Source organism: Plectropomus leopardus, chromosome 12, assembly GCF_026936395.1.
Source record: "Plectropomus leopardus strain MGB_pleo_1.0 chromosome 12, ASM2693639v1, whole genome shotgun sequence".
NCBI classification, from domain to species: Eukaryota; Metazoa; Chordata; class Actinopteri; order Perciformes; family Serranidae; genus Plectropomus; species Plectropomus leopardus.
In genome coordinates this window covers 27,585,927-27,605,482 of record NC_142187.1, presented here as the reverse complement: position 1 = coordinate 27,605,482, position 19,556 = coordinate 27,585,927, and the positions used below count along the sequence as shown (strand labels likewise).

General features: G+C 38.8%; 1 protein-coding gene across 4 annotated transcripts in view; it reads right to left on the bottom strand.

Moving 5' to 3' along the window:
• Positions 1–17,844, bottom strand: part of lpin2 (lipin 2) — a 33,531-nt gene extending 15,687 nt beyond the window's left edge. Inside the window, exons 1-9 of one of the 4 annotated variants that reach the window (XM_042497730.2) lie at positions 17,622–17,844; positions 10,135–10,335; positions 4,875–4,970; positions 3,542–3,906; positions 3,345–3,452; positions 3,127–3,253; positions 2,410–2,758; positions 1,750–1,849; positions 1,407–1,594 (exon numbers count right to left, since the gene is read on the bottom strand). In XM_042497730.2, the coding sequence (XP_042353664.2) occupies positions 1,407–1,594; positions 1,750–1,849; positions 2,410–2,758; positions 3,127–3,253; positions 3,345–3,452; positions 3,542–3,906; positions 4,875–4,970; positions 10,135–10,326 (1,525 nt within the window). In that variant the 5' untranslated portion in view covers positions 10,327–10,335; positions 17,622–17,844. Of the gene's footprint in view, positions 1–1,406; positions 1,595–1,749; positions 1,850–2,409; positions 2,759–3,126; positions 3,254–3,344; positions 3,453–3,541; positions 3,907–4,874; positions 4,971–10,134; positions 10,336–10,431; positions 10,617–13,066; positions 13,395–17,621 lie in introns of those variants that run through there. The other 3 variants (XM_042497727.2, XM_042497728.2, XM_042497731.2) reach the window with 3 other exon arrangements.
• Positions 17,845–19,556: the final 1,712 nt, after the last annotated feature.

Sequence of the window (19,556 nt, the reverse complement as noted above, 5' to 3'; positions counted from 1 at the left end):
TTCGGAGAAAATAAAGTCTGATTTGTGGACAAATCATTATTTTCTTATTCAAGCTATGCAGGGAAGTATAAAGTAAGCAGTATGTATATGTGATCCCTTGCAGAGGTGGTTTTATTTTGGTTTTATTATATGAAGCACTTTGTGCTACAGTTTTGCTAGTATGTAAAGTGCTATTTAAATAAAGTCTGATTAACTGATTGATCAGAGGCTATTAGGTTAATAAATTTTTAGCCAACAGATAAGTGCAAGTAAAAAGACATTATTAAGTTTAGTGGTAGGTTTAAAGATTTGTTACATCAGACAGGGTTCCCACATGTTATGTATGGACAAAGTTTCATTTTTAATGACTTTTCAAAGACCTATAATAAAAATTCTCATGAACATTCACAGCCTATAACACGAACAGAACCGTATGGTGTAAATTATATTTCTACAGGCCATCCACAGACACAGAGCAGTGGAGCTCCCGGAGTAGGGGAGTAACAGAAGACAGTTTGGTCAGCCTATTGGTTAGTTTGTTTGGAGAAGGACCTTTAAAACTACCATGCTCTACTTTCAGAGCAGTTAAAATGAAATAAAAGTATGCATTGGCGCTCCAAGTGATAACTGAAGCCCTGGAAGGCCTATGTCAATTGCTCAATTTCAAAAATGCAGTGCAATTTAAACATTTTAGTGGGACATAGATGTGGAAAGTTTGGAAATTATAACCCATATGGATACATGGAAGAAGAGACAGAACGTAGGAAGAAATGAAGGAAACATATGTTACAGTAAACGAAACTGCGCGCATGAATGCATAGTGCCGCAGAGCTATGTTAATTAAATAGCCATGTAAAATAAATGTGCTGTTATCTTACATTATGTGGAAAGGTTATCCACAGAAGATTACGTAACAATTTATTTCATTAAACACAACAAAATTCCATGACTTTACCAAACCTTACAAAGGATTTTACTAATTTCATGACTTTTCCAGGCCTGGAAAACATGATTGTGGAATTCTATGACTTTTCCAGGTATTCAATGACTGTGGGAACCCTGATAAGTTATTAAGACTTTCACACAGAAGAGGTTGACTAATTATACCAAAAATAAAAGATGGATAGATTAAATTTGACCAGAAAGTTTGTGGCTATTAATACCTCACAAATTCATTAAGGGTATTTAATGACCTGTAATATTAATAAAATTAACTTTAAAACTTTTTAAGGACTTGCAGACACACCTTAGACATATCAACAGAGCCTATCTAAAAGCCTTCTAATGACACTAATACAGTTGGTAAAACTTTGCTGTTACACAATGAGTTATGTTCGTCTCTACTGGCTGAGGTTAACTTTCTATCCTGCATAAAAGTCCTAAGTGCACTTTCGGCTACATTTTTTATGAGTGACATTCTGGTGTACCTTTGGATATTTCAGCATTTTCTGTGAGGCCTCCGCACAGAGAAAGAGTGACGTCGGGGAGGTCACTCGCTGAGTCAGACAGACACTCTGTCCCGCTGTCAGCAGCTGCACTGCCCACCGACTGTGGGGACTGTGAACCAGAGTGCATCTCTGAGTCCATCCAGTGCTTCGTCGCTGCTTCAGACTCACTGGAAGAACAAAAGAGTACAACACGTCACGATGCTGGTCTTATTAAAGAAGAATATTTTTAATTTAGCTTTAAAATAGAGCAAATTAAGCTTTCTATTTTTAATTAAACAGGTCAAGCAGTGACATAAATTAAGTGCCTCTTTGATCATTTTACCTCTTGGGGAAATATCGTGCAGCAACATCAGGTTCAAGTACATTCAGGTCATCTAGGTAGATGTCCTCTGGACCCTGATGCTGGCTCCTCTTTGGGACACCTACGTTCAACAATAGATGTATTTATCAGTTAATGTGCGATAAGGGCTGGGCCATATGGGCTGAAAATCATATTGCAATATGTTTAGGCTATATATACACAATATGTATCTCAATATTTTTAAATCTTCTCAAAAGCAAATAATTATTGCTAGAACTGGGAGACGCAATCGAACAATACATTTTTTTTTTGCCAAATTCCCTCTTTGATGGACAATACTGTAGTACTTATTACTTATTGGTACTTTGAAAAACATGAACAGAATTCCATTTTTGATCAATAATCATGAGTCATGTAGATATAATAACTAAGTGGGTAAAGACAAGTATTAAAACAAGTAGAACGGTCTGATAAGTTGAGAAAAGTACATTACTTTACTGTAATGCAACCTTTAAAATCAGGAAAAAACACCATTTAATCCATGTCACGATATAATAATATCAAATATCTAGGACGATATATACTCTCATATCTCGATACAATATAATATCTTTATTTTGCCCAGCCTTATGTGCAATCATAATTAACTAGGAGAAGGCTGAAAAAGGGGCAATGACACACCTTTCTTCTTTGAGGGTGAGTCGCTCTGTTGGCTGTTGAAAGGGGTGGAGGTTGCCACGCTGGGTGGCAGGACGTCCAGGGGCTCTGTGGGGGTCACAGGACTTACAGAGGTTATGGTGCCGACAGATGCCAGAGGAATCACAGGTGTTACAGAGGTGATAGGGGTGATAGGGGTGCGCGGCTCGGGCTTGACTATGGTGCACGCTGAGGAGGAGGCACCACCATCTCCCCGTTCCATCTGAGTCTCTTTCTCCATGGCCTCGGAGCTGAGGATGACGCGGAAGTGGGTGCTCTCTGATGGGGTGATGGTCACGGTTTTTAGTAGCTCTGGTTTCTCTTTCTTGGTGACCTGGATTTTGGATATCGGGGGGGTGTTAATGAGAGGAGGGTATAATGAGAACTTGGACCTCTGAATAATGGTGCTCCAACTGATCATCCACCAATCCTAATTATAACAATAATTAATGTTAGTTTTTATCATCATACGCATATATTTACCTATTTATAGATATATATATTTTTATTACTGGTTGGGTTTGGAACAGTGTTTCAAATTGTGAGCACTTTTTTGAATTGATAATTGGTAAAAATATTCAATTAATCTTTATGCAAAAAAAAACTATAAAAGCTTTTTTTCTTTAATCAAAGCTCACAGCAACTTATTGCACATACTCTGACACCATTACATAGCTTTTAGATTGAAGGGTTGATGCTTACCCTGGTTGTTTCTGGAAACTCCCCCCAGGTCCACTGCATGTGGGACTCGGCTCTGAGCAAACTCTCGGAGGGCCGGACCATCAGCTCAGAGTCACTCTTCGGGGAAAAGGCCTGAGACAAGCCGTGACTAAAAGGATAGATAAACAAATGCAAACACTCAATACGACAGAGTCTATTTAAACCCTTGCTGATGGCTCTGTGTTAATGTCAATACGTACCTGTCATTTGCCGGCCAGTCCCCATCTGACATCGGATAACCATCGAGGCTGTGTCTGGCTGCGGGTAATTTGGGGTCAATGTCCCGCATTGTCGTCACCGAAGGGGACCTGTATGCAGAGTGAAACAGATACATAATATGTATATATTTTTTTTAACAGATCTCTTCTTCCACTGTGAGTATAGACCCTGAACCCACCGTGAGACGTGCGCTGCAGCTTCCTCGTCAGAGCTCAGGTCCATCTCAAAGATCTCTTCGTTTTGCCCGGTACTGGACATAGCAGCGGTCGTAGCAGCAGGTGCGTTAGCAGCAACAGCATTACTGGTAGTGACTGACATGGGCGGGGTCAGCTCCTCTCTTCGGGGGTCTCCTTTGTGCTTCTTCCTCCGTCTCTTCTTCTTTTTTGTCGTCACGGTGCTTGGAGCGGGAGGCTCGGGTGGGTCCTCGGGGTCAGCAGGGTCATCCTCCAGGTCTTTTTGTGGCCTGTGCTCGACCTCTGAGATCCAGAACAGGTGACTCTCGGTGGGGATCGGAGAAGTGGCCAGGTGGGCAGGGACAATCTGCTTAAGGATCAATGAGAGTCAGGAACTTGAGGCTTAAGATACGTTTAAACAAGTGCAAACCAAAGCAGCATTAATGATTCTTTGTGTCTATTCCTAGTCTTATGACTGAAGTCCAGTAGAGTAGGGTTGTTGTCACTGCTTAAGCTCAATTCAGACCAAAGATCCGCAACAAGACATATCCGTTTTGGAAAGGAGCCTCGCTTTGACCTGGCCCATCTCAGCTTGACTCAAGCCGACTGATGGTGTCGCCTGTGACTCAGCTTGTCAAGTTGCCAGCGGCTGGCCGACATGGCAGACTTATGGAGAAAAGCGAGAATCACTTCATCAATCTGTTTGAGGAACAGCCGTTTATGCATGACGAATTTACTCAAATAAGGAGGGACTTGTGTACTCCAATTTTGACAAATCAGTGCTGGGAAATAAAATGCAATGTAGCAATGCAACTGTAGCAAGTAGGTTAGTCCACTCTGACTGTCCTTATTCATATTTAAAGATGAAAACAAAGAATCACCACTTTTTTTCTTCTTCTGAATTTCTTTAAAATCACCAAAAAATTGAAAAAAAAAATTGTGGGTTTGGGAGGATTTTTTTCTATAAAAATAGAAAAAGACTACATTAAAATAAATACTTAACACAGCCATTTAAAGTTGTATGCCCCACCCATAAGCCAAAAGGGCTTAAAATGACTTGACATGCCTTGTGGGCAGACATGGAAAAAAAAAAAGTCCATCCGCATCACAAGGAACACATCACATTGGAAAACTGGATGGATGCTGCTGCTAATATAGGATAGAAAAATAATTTGCAGTCCACTCAACATCTCACTTCGCTTAAGCTGCTATGCTTCACGAGTACAAACAAATCTAATTTACAAGTTTGTGTTAATAACCTACAGCAGTATTGTTATTTCATTTTCTTTTTAAATGGTGGGTGAATTCATTAATCTGTGTAGTTAATTGGGTACTTACATTCAGCTGCTCAGCTTCCTGGACAAAAAAGGCCTCTCCATTATCACCAAGCTTCATGTGCAGCTCTACTGGCTCTCCATTCACTTCGATGTCAATCTGGAAGAATTTGGCAGATAAAAGCAATGTAATGGTACTTTTTTATTAGGAAATCAAAATCATAAAGAGGATGCCGTTTGCCTGACGTCTAATTAACATGTATTTATCTATCTATATACATCTGATTATGCCGTTTTAACTGATTTAAAAACAAACTGAGAGTTGATTTATTATACGTCTATTACATGTCCGACCATGTGTCGGCCAGTAGCTCATCACTATCCCACTCTGTCACTGGGGGCTATACAAAACCTAACCTAAACTGTATGGGTCCTCAGGGCTGCATTCTGTGAAGTCTGCCAGCAGAACAGGGCCATTCATGTTTGCTGGGCAAACCCCCAGCGGACCTGAGGCCATTCAGAAACTTGACACCACAAAAGCAAAAACCAGATCACGTCTGGCGCTGAAGAGAGGAGGCAGAATTTGACTCACAACAACAGCTAGTCTGACAACCTGAAACCAAATCATCAATATTAATTCTCAACCAACATCATCTGTTTTTTTTCTTTTCCTCTTGTGGTCCGTCGTGTTGCAGCGTTCCTTTCGCTGATGTCCTTTACTGCCGCTGTGGTCTCTAAACAGCCTCAAGATTTAATTTCACCCCCTCAGGGTTGCTAGGGGCAATTTATGTAGTATGGTGAGCGATGGCTGGGAATTTCCATGCCCAATTAATAATGAGCTAGAATAAATGAGGGTCCTCTTCAGCCTCTCACAGCCGGTGACAGGTTACATTCACTTGGCTGAGTTGTGGATTTGCCGATACCATGCTGCATTACTGGAATTACTGGAGGTAATGGCTGCCTGCAGGTGTTTAAAATCAAGGCATTGTATTGGGTTGTTTCTTTCTGACAGTGCCCAGTGAGACTTGCGAAGTTTGCATTTACTTCTGATCAGAGGAACAGAGCAGTAACTAAATATTGTATTCAGTTACAGTTTTAATTGGTGGTATTCTAAATACAGTTATTGTCTTAAAAAAAGACTACTTGAGGGGATTTCTTTGTTTTTGTTTTATGTGGTCTAACACCGCTTCCTCACTGAATGTAACTCAGGAGAGCATCAGTTTGAGCACGTCGTTTTAAATTGTAATGTCCTAACCAGCTGAGAGTGGCTCATGACAGATGCCCTGTTTTGTATTTATTCCCATCGCGCACTTGGAAAGCACAGCAATGGACAAAGAAAAGCTGATTCGTGAAGTACTCATTTAACAACTAAAACTTAAATAAGGTGGTAGCAGGCTGAAGGGAGATCTCACAAAAACAACATGTTGGCTGTTAGCTACACTGTATGTAATTCCCAGGGAAAATCACAACATAATGCATGTCTTTTCTGTTGGAGAAAGTGACTAAAGCTTAATTATATAGCACTTTTTAAAAATGCAATTACAAAGCACTTCACTGACATATACTACACTCACTTAAATTAAATGAGTGAATTAATATATTAATCAAGTTTCAATAACTTACATTGTAGAAAATAGTACAATGAGGGACAGACAAGACCAAAATAAACAAATAGAAACATAACACATGGAGTTGCTCTATAGGAAGGCTAGTCTATAAAGGTGGGTTTTTAGCAGATGCTTAAAACAATCCAAGGATTCAGCAAATGTGATTGACTGAGGAAGATTTGCTGATAGCAATAAATGACAAATTAACAAATAAGTAATCTAATGAAATAGGTTGCAAATTACATTTAAGGACAGTATTCAGTGATCTGTAGTGGAATATGTTTTAAAAGTAAACCTCCCAACACTTAGTACAGGAAACAGAAGAAAACAACTATTTATGCGCAGCTGAGTTTACTTATTATCCCAAATGTTTTTGGAATTAAATACCACTTTAAAAACATTTCAGGTTGCCAACAAAAGTGACTAATGTATGGGCAGAGACATCTACAGCCAAAATTTAATTAGTATTTGGCTGGCAACTATAGTTTTATTCCCACTCTGAATTTTTAAAAATATCAACATGACAGGGACAAATATCGCTTCATTTATTTGGTCCAGTAACTTCAAAAATATATTTATTTATATATTACAGCAGCCCTGGAGGATCTGATAAGTGACCTCAGGGACGCATGCATATCTGCTGGTTACACAACAGACCTTGTTGAGGCCGTCTTCTTCATGTTTCCTCCCCCTCCCACTCATTCAAGTTGTAGAGCTGTTGCCATAGTAACCACTCATTCAGCAAGCCCATCAGCATTCTGGGTAGGTAGTGAGACAGTGTCAATCCCCCTCAAATCATCACCCACTCTGATCCTCGAGCGAGTGAATAAGCTTTATTCAACTTGGAGCACAACATCTCTTTTCTAAGAATAGAAGTCATGGACAACTTCACCATTGATGGTGATGGGGTCGGAAGTACCATTAAATTATAAATGCTGTCTTTTTTTTAACCATTACTAAATACTAGCTGAAGGAATATCCTCAATCTTTATGTAAGACATTGACCTCAAGAAACCCCAAATTCACAAAAAGGTTGTGTTGACTGATTATAAAGCAGGTTTCTGTAACAAATCTTCCATTAGATCTGCTAAACTCATGACATTTAGCCCTACATTTATTCACCACAACATCAAACAACAACAAAAACAGACTTTACTTGCTCTCCCTGCATGTCAACTAGGACAACACAAAGGTGCTGCAAAAATGTTGTTTTCTCAAGTTAGAATTAGGTGGTAAAAACAGCACCGTTGTTCCTGAACAGTGATTAATTAGATCTCCTCTCCAGGCCAGAATATACAGTAACAACTACTAACAAGGAAGGAGAAAAACCCAAAGCATCTCATCTTCAGAACATTTCCCCAAATGATTAAAAAATGCTCCACTGAAGCTACTGACTGGCAGAAGCAACACAGGAAACCTGACTGGTCAATCAGTACGGCATACAGGTCTTTTTCATTTAACAGTTATACTACCAAGGATTGTTGGTTACTGCTTGTACACGTGGTTGCAAGTGAAAGTAAACGCCAAACCATGATTCAATGTTGTTTGGCGTTTCGCCTCGCTTTAATTGCATTTTATTAGCGCTTTTTCTCTTGAGGCTCAGACACACCAAACTGACGTCAAAGAATTAGTTGCGACAAAGACCGAACCACAAAGACTGCAGCCAACTAGCATGTACGTTCTACACCTGCCTAGGAAAAAATGAGTCTCCATAGCAGCAGGCGGCCATCGTCTGTATTTGTCATTCAAAAACAGAAACAATAAGACCGACAGGAAAGATTCAAGACACTAGTTAGCCAGTGAGCACATTAACAACAGAACCAAGGCTGAAAGAACGAAGGATATATAATGTGCACTAGTGAATCATAAAACAAACAATTATGAACCGTTTTGCTGAAGGCAAAAAAAGATAATCTTTTCAAGTTTGTTTGCATCTTGCACACTCTTGACTTAGGTCATTTGTTTAAAATTATTTAAAATCTTCACAACTTAAAAAATAATTTTTATATTATTTATATGTGATGTCATCTTTTTATTTCTTTTATCTCTTGTTATCTATTTCAACTTTTTAACTTATGTTTGATCTATTTTATTTCCTTTCATTTATGATTTTATTGCTTTATTGTTTCTCTTGGTGTTGTTTTTGGTCTATTTCTTTGTAGTATTTTATATTGACATTTTACATCTTGCATTATTCGTCCTTTGGTTTTAATTTCACCCCGACTCTGCCCTAGTTTCTTCTCACTCATTGTTGTATCGTCATCTATGTATCCCATTTCTGTTTTGCTTTGTTTGTCAAAACACTTTGTAAACTTTGTTTTTAAAGGTGCTAAATACATAAAGTTATTATTATTATTATTATTATTACTTTCCTCACTTCAGTTTTTTTTTTTTCCCTATACGCTGAGCTGAACTACCAAGCAGAGTGATTTCACTCACCAGCTACGGCTATTTAACATGAACACCCCCCCCGACCCCTGCCCCCCCCCCAAAAAAAAACAAAAAGCAGCCAATGGTCTGCAAAAAGTAGGGCAGCAGACATTCACCAATGTCCTGACATTGACCAGCGGCTGACCGTTGGCTTGGTGTGTTAGGGCTCTTAGATGCCAGCTGGTTACGGTCTGGCACCTGGTCACTACCTTTTTTTTTTTTTTTTTTTATAAAGCCCTGACCTCACCTGAGCACTGTGGAGGTACACGCCAATAAAAGTCCCAAACACGGCAGAGGGCAGAGTCCCTGCAGAAAAAATACACTGCCCACACTTCCAGTGATGATTGAGAGCGAAAACTTCTGTATGAGCCTTTACATTGTTTGTTTTTAAGACAATCCCACACACTATATTTTTAAATGCTGTTTACAATATTTTGGTTTAAATATTGAAAACTTACATTCAGCCAAACTTCCTCAAAGAGATAGATAAATCTCAGAGGGCAAATGTGACCTGACGTTATAAAGAAGAATCAGTTACCAAATGCTTATTTTTAAACCTGAAAGTAATCTGGCTTAGTTTGGACAACTGATGCGTTGTGACTGTCAATGAAATTCAAATAGGCCGATACAGTCACTTGCATGTTGTGACTCGCATGTTCTTTACGCCTATCTAGTTAATGAGTGAATGTCAAAACAATGTTGTATCTTTGGGTGATGTTCCCATGTATTGCATAATGATGACAGAGTTGATTACCTCGTGATATAATGTGAAGGTGAAGTGATCTGGTTACGTTTTGCTGCTTTTGCTTCGCTGTGATTATGGTAGGAACTATATGTTCCCTTATCTATGCTCATAGTGAATTTTTCACTGTGACTTTAAAATAGTTAATGTGTAACATCTGTGACCAATGTGACATCATAGACTATAATCCCACACTACCTTCAAGTGTTCAAAATATTACAGTCTATACATACTAATATATATATTTATATAACAATTTAAAATAAATATACATGCTAAATGGCTCCTACAGATGCAGGACTAACAGTTACTCTGTCTTGAAGACCTGGGGTTTTTCAAAATATCAAAGTACACATGGTGAAGGAGAGGCCTGCTTCTTGAAAGAAAAACAAAGTATTTTGTAGTCGACACACTCTTATAAGACAATTCTCTCAACTGTGCATTTACAAACATTTTTTTGCGTAGATTCATGAGCTCGAAACATAGACTTCAACATTACAGTGAGTGTAAACAAACAAAGAAAGCTAAAATATTCCTCAACTTACCACTTTCTCTTTGGAGCGTAGTACACCCAGTTTGCCAAAGCGCACATGGAATGGCGAGCACTGGTAGGTGCCATCTCTCTGGCGGACAACCACAACATCAATGCAGCCCGACAACGTGGCCTGATTAATGCCCTTATACAGTTCTTTGACGGTTACCAGCACCTGACCTGCCAGCTGGCCCACGTAGTTCATGGTGTCCGCCTGGAAGAGGAAAAAGAATATTAGCTGAGTTTATGGAAAGACAGGAAGAGGAAGTTCAGCAAGAGTCCAAAAGAGGAGACCGTTTTGGCACCGTACAAGTTGTAAAATCTAATAGGTTTCCACTTGATTTAGCACTTTCTCAGTCTATCCACTGTTGTCTCTTCTTTTAAGTCTCTTCTTCAGAACAGTCGCTCTGTCTCATTTGTCTCTTGCTTCCATCTCTCAGCTCCCTCTCTGCCTGCCTGCTTGCCCTGTGGTGTCTGTTATCTCCTGACCTGTTTACAGCCTGCCACTGTTACACTGTCACTGGCCGCTGTCCCACATGAGCTACATCAGAGAGGGGGGGCTGACGGCTGGGCTGAAACAATGACAAGAGACAACCTCACAAAGAGTTCCCACTGCCCTGTTGCAATGGAAGCAGCTGACTTCCTGTTTACATTCATAAGAATATCAAACACACGCTTAGAGACAAAGTTGTGTGGCTATAATTATACGGACTTGGATTAACCCTGGACAGTTTTCTCAAAGGCTTTTTTTGTCGTGTGGGAGACACAGTTTCTGAGACTGTGAATTCTTTCACAAGCAATCTGTTGAAGCCACTAAATCAAAGAGAAAACTGCACACAGACCGAAGCTAATCACACAAACTTTCTGCTCTTGGCTTGTTCCTGAACTAGATTGTTTCCAGTCATTTGTGCACTGTGACACAGAGTGCATATGACTGTTAACTTGGCAAACATGATTGGGGTTCAGGTCGTGGTCTGGTTTAGTAGGGCTTGTAAACATGTCCCCATGCTGACTTCACTGGGTTTATGCAACTTGAAATGGCCACACTGACCTTTTGTTCACAGTTTAGCTGTGAGAGCAGTGGGGGGTGTTGGAGAGCGGAGAATAGGGGCTTTTATGCAAGGGTGGCATCATGGAATATGGCAAACTGGCATGATGTGTTTCACCAGAGAGTTAGCTAATGAACAGGCAGCGATAAAATATTCATATATGCCGGATTTCCACATTTCTAACCACACACAGGCAGGCGACCATCACGAAATCAAACAGCCAACAGTGTAAGTTGACAGTTCAAAGGGTTGCAAAGAGGTTTAGATGATTTAATATGAGGCCTGTCGACAACAGGAAGCTCTCAATTCTCTCAGAGAACGTCACCACATATTTTTAGGCAAGGAGGAAGATGGAAAAATACATGTTACATTCAACTTCAGGGGGAACTACGCCTATTTTCTAAATGTATATATGTTATTTGGCCTAAAAAAGTCCAAAAAATATTGGTAAACATGATCAACTCTCTCCCAAATTCATAGATAAGGGTGCTAAAACTCAAATTTGTGATGTCATAGGGTATTTAGTCTGAAGCTGCTCCACTGACGTTGACAAGGAGAGCACCGAGAGGAATGTCTTAAATATTTGGGTGTAAAAAAGAACAATCTGTGTGTCTACAAAATTAGTATTATATATTATTATATATATTATTTATCATGTTTGAGACTTACTGCTCTGATTTTTGGCTTTGAAAGAGGTTTGCTCCAGTTCACCAATATTGATTAGAACTATTTCAGGCCACTGAAATAACATATTGGAATTCTTTATTTAGGTGGTGTTCCTGTTGTGGACATTCACTACAAAGATACTCTTCTAAAAGATAACATGAAACTACAGTCTGAAGAAAAGTAACTAGTCAAAATGAAACACTGGAACGTTCTAAACTAATAGAAATGTTATTTGAGAGCAGGACTACTTCCATATTTGAATTGCTGTAAGACCAGATTCCTATTATTACTGCTTTCTATATAGAAATATGAATCACATCACTGAAACAAAGTGATTACTACTCTTCAGATTTATAACCCTGCATTTACATTCAAACTGGGGAAAATTTAAAAGGATCTGTGCTTCTAGTCTACATTTTAAACTAGCTCCATGTTTCATCAAGCCTTTAATAAAATCTTACTTCTAAGTTTAGCTAGGCATTTTTAAGATATGTGTGCTACAAGACAAAAGAGCTGCCAGAATTTTAAAAAGGCTATCCAAAAAAAGAAAATGTGTTTTATGTTGTTCGACACAGCAACTGTAAAGCACAGATTTCATTTCCGAGCATCCAATGCACCTAAACATAGCCTGGAACATAAACATAACATCACACTTTAGCTGCAAAATAATTTCACTGTGCCACTGTCAGAGGTCATGTGTCCACATATCAATTCTATGTCTTTGTTTCGCTCTATGGATTTTCTATATCTCAAATAATTAGGGCAGTCTTGTTGCTATCAAACAATTACCATGTATAAATATTTTAAAAAATATGTAAAAAACTTTCACTTTTATTTTGACACCACAGAACGTCACACTGCACTCCTGTTAACTCGACTGACAAGAGTGCATAGATACATACAGATGTTTTCACACCAACAAGGCGTCAAACATCTGTATTTTATAACAGGGAATATTCTACTTTAGACAGGAAAAATGACCTGTCTGGAAAGCAGCCCATATTCAGTTATCTCTATTCAGTCACTAAAAAAACTTGAATGCAGCCCTATAACTTCCATCTGATTCACACTGTATTTAGGTATCAAGCTACGAGGCTTGGCTACAATAAAAGCCAATAAATCCAACCAACCTGCCAAACCAAACAAAGCATGATGACTAACAGTATACTTGGACTTTCAGAATCAGGCAAAAGCTGTGACCCACTATGAGACCTGTTAGCGCTGACTCACCAGGGACCAAGACGACCTCAGAGACAAGGACTCATCCTGTTCACTGTTGTCTGTGTTGTCGTCTGTGTTGTTTCCCAGGAGCTCCCTGTCCCCCCAGGATCTCTGTCTCTTCATCACTTTTTAGCAGAGCACCAGCTCTTACTTTATCCGCCTCAGGATACTCCACTGGGACCAGTGTTTTCCCCCCCTTAGATTATGATGATGATGCCTTCCTGCCATCCTGAATCTAATCACAAGTGTGTCCCACCTAATCACGTTGGAATAACCCTCCCAAGGGTAAATAAAGGTACACTGCTATCTGACGCGATTGTGCAAAACTGTCATAAAATTTGTCATCCTTCTTCTGGACTGCTCTTTGCAGGATGTGTACTTGTGCTTATCCAAGCAGCTAACAGGACACAAGGGCTTCAGCCAATGGGATGGCCTCTTTAAGGTGGCGGTGTGTGCCTGATAAGGAACGGCGAATTCCTGTAAACGGCTAAGCAATGTTTTTACCTGATAAGAGTACAAGCTCAGGGGAAAAAAAAAAACAGGCCGCAGCATGACGTTCTTGCAGTCGGTCACATGTACGGTATGATCGTTGTGTGTGTTTGTTATTGTGCATGAGAGGTTGATTGCAGTGCTTCACTGCAATCAACTTCAACATGTCGATCTTTGGTTGCTCATTACCCTTGAACTTATTGACATCTTGAACACGTGATTGCAAAAGTGAACAGGTGAAAGTTCTGAACGTACCAAAGAGATAATCTCTGCAGGGATTTGTCTATCATAAATATCAATACAGCTTGCTAAAATTAGCCCAAGTGCTAAATGAACTTAAATCCACTTTCAATACAGACAGAATGAGCACACTAATAAGACTGTAGTCCAGTGATACTCAACTTGCTGCCCATTGGCCAAATGTGGGCCCCAATAGTAGGGTGTTGGCTGGCCTGCCAAACATTTTCAAATTCACAGTAAAAATAAACCGATTCGCACAGGGATTTTTTCGTGTTATTTTTCCATCAATTGTTATTATAATTATTTTTATTTTATTTTTTGTATACATAAGGCGCCAGAGTGCATAAAACATCATCAAAATAGAGCTTGTTTATTTAAGAAAAAAAGTGCCACTGCAGGATCCCCACACCCCCAAGAGAGGTCTTAGCTAAGCCCCTAATGTCCTAAAATCCTAGAAATATCCCAAAATGCTAGAAACATGTATGGCTGCTACGACTGGCCCCTGGCTTCCTGTATTTTGCTAAAGGGGCCTCCAAGCAAGGCAAGCTGAGAATCCTTGCTACGGTCCAAGCAAATTGAATTCAAACATGTTTTTTCATCAGGAAGCTGTAACTGGTCCGACTTCTAGTTTCCTCCTGCCTGATTTAGCTCCTAAGTAAATGCCCAAGAGACACATAGTGCATGAGGCTTTCCCAAAAAGGCCTCATTCCCACTGTCCCATCTGCTGAGCCTTTTGTAAACACTATCAAACAAAACACATAGGCCTACTGGGTGCAAGGCTGTAGCTTCATCCTCCCTATGTACTCAGATCTGTTCTGTGTTTGAATATTTGAGAGTCATGCATAAATAGATTAATATTTTCCTTTTTTAAAATGAAATGTGCTGTGTGCTGAGTCACAAAACAACCCGGCTGAATATACTGAGCAGGAATCGATGTAGAAAGCCGTTGTCGCTAATGCTTTAATTGTACCATTAAAACTCACAAGACAGGGCATCTGAGTATCATAGTCCTGGCTACTTTTTTTGTTTGTTTGTTTGTTCTCTGTACATATCTTTATTATTTTTATTATTGTTATTTTAATTTATTCTATGTTCTGTGCCTTTCTTTGTATATATATTTGCATTATTTCGTCTTTTTAATGAATATTTTATTCAGTTGCTGTTCTCTCACTTGCTGCTGTAACAAAATAATTTCCCTCACTGGATTAATAAAGTATTTCTATTCTGTTTTATTCTATTCTATTTCACTGTATCATTATGGTTTTCTTCTGTAATGATCCAGGGACCATTTGCTTTGACTGAGTGACAAAAGAATCAGTCCTGGACTCAGCCAACCAACCAGCCAACACAAGGGTCATGTTACACTCTCTCAGGTATTAGATGACACCGAAATGAGCCAGCTTATTCTGTGTGTAACATAAACCATGACTACCAAAACCCCAGACAGACAGAAAATGTTGGCTTCATTTTTTTCACATTTTGCAAAGCAAAAAAAACAAAGTCACTCTGTGATAAAGAAGTAGCCAACAGCACTTCATGGTTTTATTTCTGGGACTGTTTGTTATTTGTGAGAGGGGAGGGGGTGGTGCAAAACAGAGGAGGCACTTTAAATGATTTCTAAAGCACTGGGGAGTAGGTAAGGGATAAAAAAAATCAATACAGCATAGTGCTGTGGTATTTTGTGTGGCAATACTGTATTGATACACCAATGCAGAGTATAATTTTTTTCTTTTAATTATGTAAATTGTTAATATTGCAATAGCACTTAAGACGTTTTAAGGCTTGTTTAATGCCACTTGTAATAAAAATTTAATACCAGTTTTACAACAAGCAAAACTGATATTAATTGCTTAGGGAAGATTCTGTGAGAACCCCGGATGAACAGACTGAAACTTTATCTTATTAGACAAAAGAGATGTTGATGAAGTTTTCCTTTAGGGACACAATTTGCAATTTAAAAAAGGTAGTTGATCACAATATACTGCAATGTATGTTATCGCAATACTCATTGCAAAAATGCTGAAATCACAGTAATATTGTACTGTGACTTAATTATAATGATAATAACGTATTGTGGGACCTGTGGTGATTTCCATCTCTGCTGAGGAGGGAATTATATTTTTTGATTTTACTTGGAGGAGGGACAATCAACTTTAAAATGTCATATTTTTGTATAATTTTACCTTCAGAACCTCAAAACCTGATGGTGGAAAGCATGTTTTCTTATAAAAAAAAAAATCTCCTAAATCACATGATTTATCAAAGCCAAAATGAGGTTATTTATAGTGGTGGGAGGGTCATGCATTTTCCACTAGTCACTCAAAGAATTTACTATTTACTCAGTCTTCCACAGCTGCAGCTAAGTGTAAAAAGGGAAGTCTGGACAAATACTGGGTTAAGTGCAATCCCTCTTTGCTGAGATTAAATGCAGACTCACTGTTGAAAATTCAGAGTCAAATCCAAGAAAATTCTAGAAAACTTAAATATTGCACACCTACAGGCCAAGAAAACTATAAATATACAGGAAACTATAAATACACAGTTTCATTGACATAGGCAGGTGGTTTGTTTGGTGAGGTGGCAGCACTGCTTACAAGACAAGAAAAGTACTTCTGTAACATCAACTAACAACAAATAAACACAAGCTAGCAGTATGTCCCACATTTATTTGGGGCTAAAAATGCTAATTTCGGAGATTCAACCTGCCATATTGCTTGACTGAAATGTCACCAAGTACCTTAATGTTACACAAACAGAAAAATAATTGAATTATTAATTATGCTTACTTCTGCTGTAATGCCTATTATTAGTAGAAATGAAACTGTAAACAACAGGGAGGAAAAAGGTAGAGAGAAATGTATGGAGATAGAGCTCGGCAGAGACGCAGCTATGACAGATAAAGTACAGTCCCTAAATGAGGGTACAACAACCAGTACTCAAGAATTTACTCAATATCCACAGCTGCAGTAAAGTGTAAAAAAGGAAGTCTTGACAAATACTATTATGTTTGGTACAACTGCAGTCCTCTTAACTGAGATTTAAAGCAAACTCACTGCTAATAATTCAGAGTCAAAACCAAGAAAGTTCTAGAAAACTGAGTTTTTCAAATACCGCACACAGAAAGGCCATGTAAGGGTAACTATAAATATATAGTTTCCTTCACACAGGCAGGTGGTTTGTTTGGTGAGGTGGCAGCACTGCTAACAACCCCCCCTCCCAAAATACTTCTCTAACGGTTATCTAACAACAAAAACGCGAATTAACACGAAGCTGGCTGTGTCGCACATTGATTTGGGGCTAAAAAAAAAAAGCTAATTTCGGAGATTAAATCTGCCATATTGCTTGATTGAAATGTCACCAAACGCTCTAACGCTACATGAACGGATAATGCGGAAACAAACGGAACAGAAACCAAAACCTGAGCATTAAATTACATTTGTTTACTATAATGTCTGCCATCAGCGTCTGTTCAAACTATAAATATCCGGGTTGAAAACAGTGGAGAGAAAAATAAATGAATGGAGACGGAGCTCAGTTAGCCTGTTCAGTTAACCCGCAGCTAGCTTTTATGTTATCGTCCGGTTTCCGTTAATAGCAAACGGTTGCAGGCTAACGCTAAGTCGCCGGTTTCACTAAAAAGCGGTTTGTTTGTTTCGTTGTGACTGTATTTTATATTCCGGGTCGTTACTTATGAGATCTGAGTTAAATTAATTCACCGTAGCTAAAATATGTTAGCCGGCTCACAGGCTAGCTAACATTAGCTGACGGTACATTCAGAAATATGCATCATCACAGGCAGCGGCGATCAAACCGGCGGAAACCATCCGCTGTTTACCTTTCGGTTACTCCAGCGGGATGCTGCCGATGAAGGACGTTACGGTGTCCTCAGCGAGTCCCCATATTTGTCCGTGAAACTCCTCTGAAGCCTCTTGACGTGTCCGTGCCTGGACCACCGCGACAGACTGGTTTAGCTGGAACCAGCGAGCCGGAGTTGATGGGACAGAGAGCCTCACAGTGGCGGAGCACTCACACAGCTGGTGTCACTTTTTTCAACAAGGGGTTGATTAGGATAGCTGCTGAGAGCGCCCTCGTTTTATTTAGGGACTGTTCTCTATTTATCAGAGGAGAGGGGTGGCTGGGAGGTGACCGTTTTTTTTTTACTCTCCCTGAGTGAAAATGCATGAGCATCCCCCTACCGTGATTCCACAAATTAGGCCTATTTATCATATTTTTGATGTTGTAAAGTGAGACATTGAAGATGAACTTTCAGGGTTGTGTTCAGCCCCGACAAAAAGTAAAAAAAAAAGAGCAACTTAAGAAATTACCCAAGAATTACCCAAAAATCAGTAAAAAAAAAAATAAAAATAAGTACAAGAACTTAAAAAATAGCAAAAAAAAAAGGAAAAATAAAGAAAAAATAAAAAGAACTTCAAAGAAAATAAACAAGAAAATGACCTGAAAAATAACAGTTCTGCAAAAATAGTTTTAAATACATAATTATGATAAATATATAGCCTAGTTTGCTTGGTATTATCCCTAGCTTTTATTTTTATTTTTTAATTTCCAGTCATTTTCCCCATGTTTTTGATTTGCTCAGGTTTTAAAGTTTTAAATACTTGTGAAATGCATTTGAAAGAAAAGCGATGTTTATCCAGGTTTCAGGGTTAAACATAAATGTTAGTGGTTTGTACACCCTGTTTTGTTACGCAGGTGCACTGCCTGCTTATACTGCAGGGTTTATTCATTTTAATTCAAAGGATATTTATTGGTGTAAGAAAACTTGCATCTACATTGCCAATGCAAATGTGTAATAAAAACAAAAAATATATGTTCAGTAAGTAAAGATCAACAAATAATTGGTTTATATTGGCCTACACAACACAACTGATTGAGTACAACTCTGACACACTCACCAGAGAAAACATACCTAACAGCTCTTGCACACACCCTTTAACACAATTTCAAGGAAACATGCTCAGTTCAGAAACTGTGCCAAAATGTTGCGTACCCTTCTGAGACTGAACGTGCCCCAGTAGTTTAAAAAAAGCCTCACTTATTCAGTCTTGTCATGCACACTGGCCAGTTTGTGCCAACGGTACATTTTGAAAAATAAATAAATAAATGAGAAATGTAAAAGAAAGTGATTCTTATGGAATATCACTATTTTAAGCTTAGATTTTGTTATGCTTTCTTGATGATCAAAGTCTTCATCCCACATTGGAAATTTAACAATCCGATGATAACATCTGGTTTTTATAGTTTCTTGCTTTGATAAATTGTATAGTTTTGGCAATTTTTGAAGAAAACATGCCTGCTGGTGGGTTTTGAGGGCACGGTTTTTTTTTTTTGAGATCGGAAATGACTTCTGAACCTGCATGTTTTCTTACGATTTGGAGTTAAAATAAATATATAATGAAGTTATTAAAGTTTTTATGCCCCTCCCCTAAGCCAAACAAAAAAAACATAAGTCCCTCCCCAATGCTTAAAAAATGATTTGACAGGCCTCCCCCTTTTTGCACCACCCCCTCCTCTCTCATAAATAACTAACAGTCCCTTAGTAATACTTTGTCCTGAGCAGCCCAGCTTAGAGATAATTATTGACAGATATTAACCTGATGATTAAATACATCGTTGAGGTTAAACTGAGTGAAATACCCAATGTTTGCGACTCTTCGCTCCCCTTAAATGACCTCTTTTGGGCCCTCACAACTCATGATGAATGGCACCAGCAATAAAAGCAGGCAGAAATAGATGCCACCATTAGCTGTTT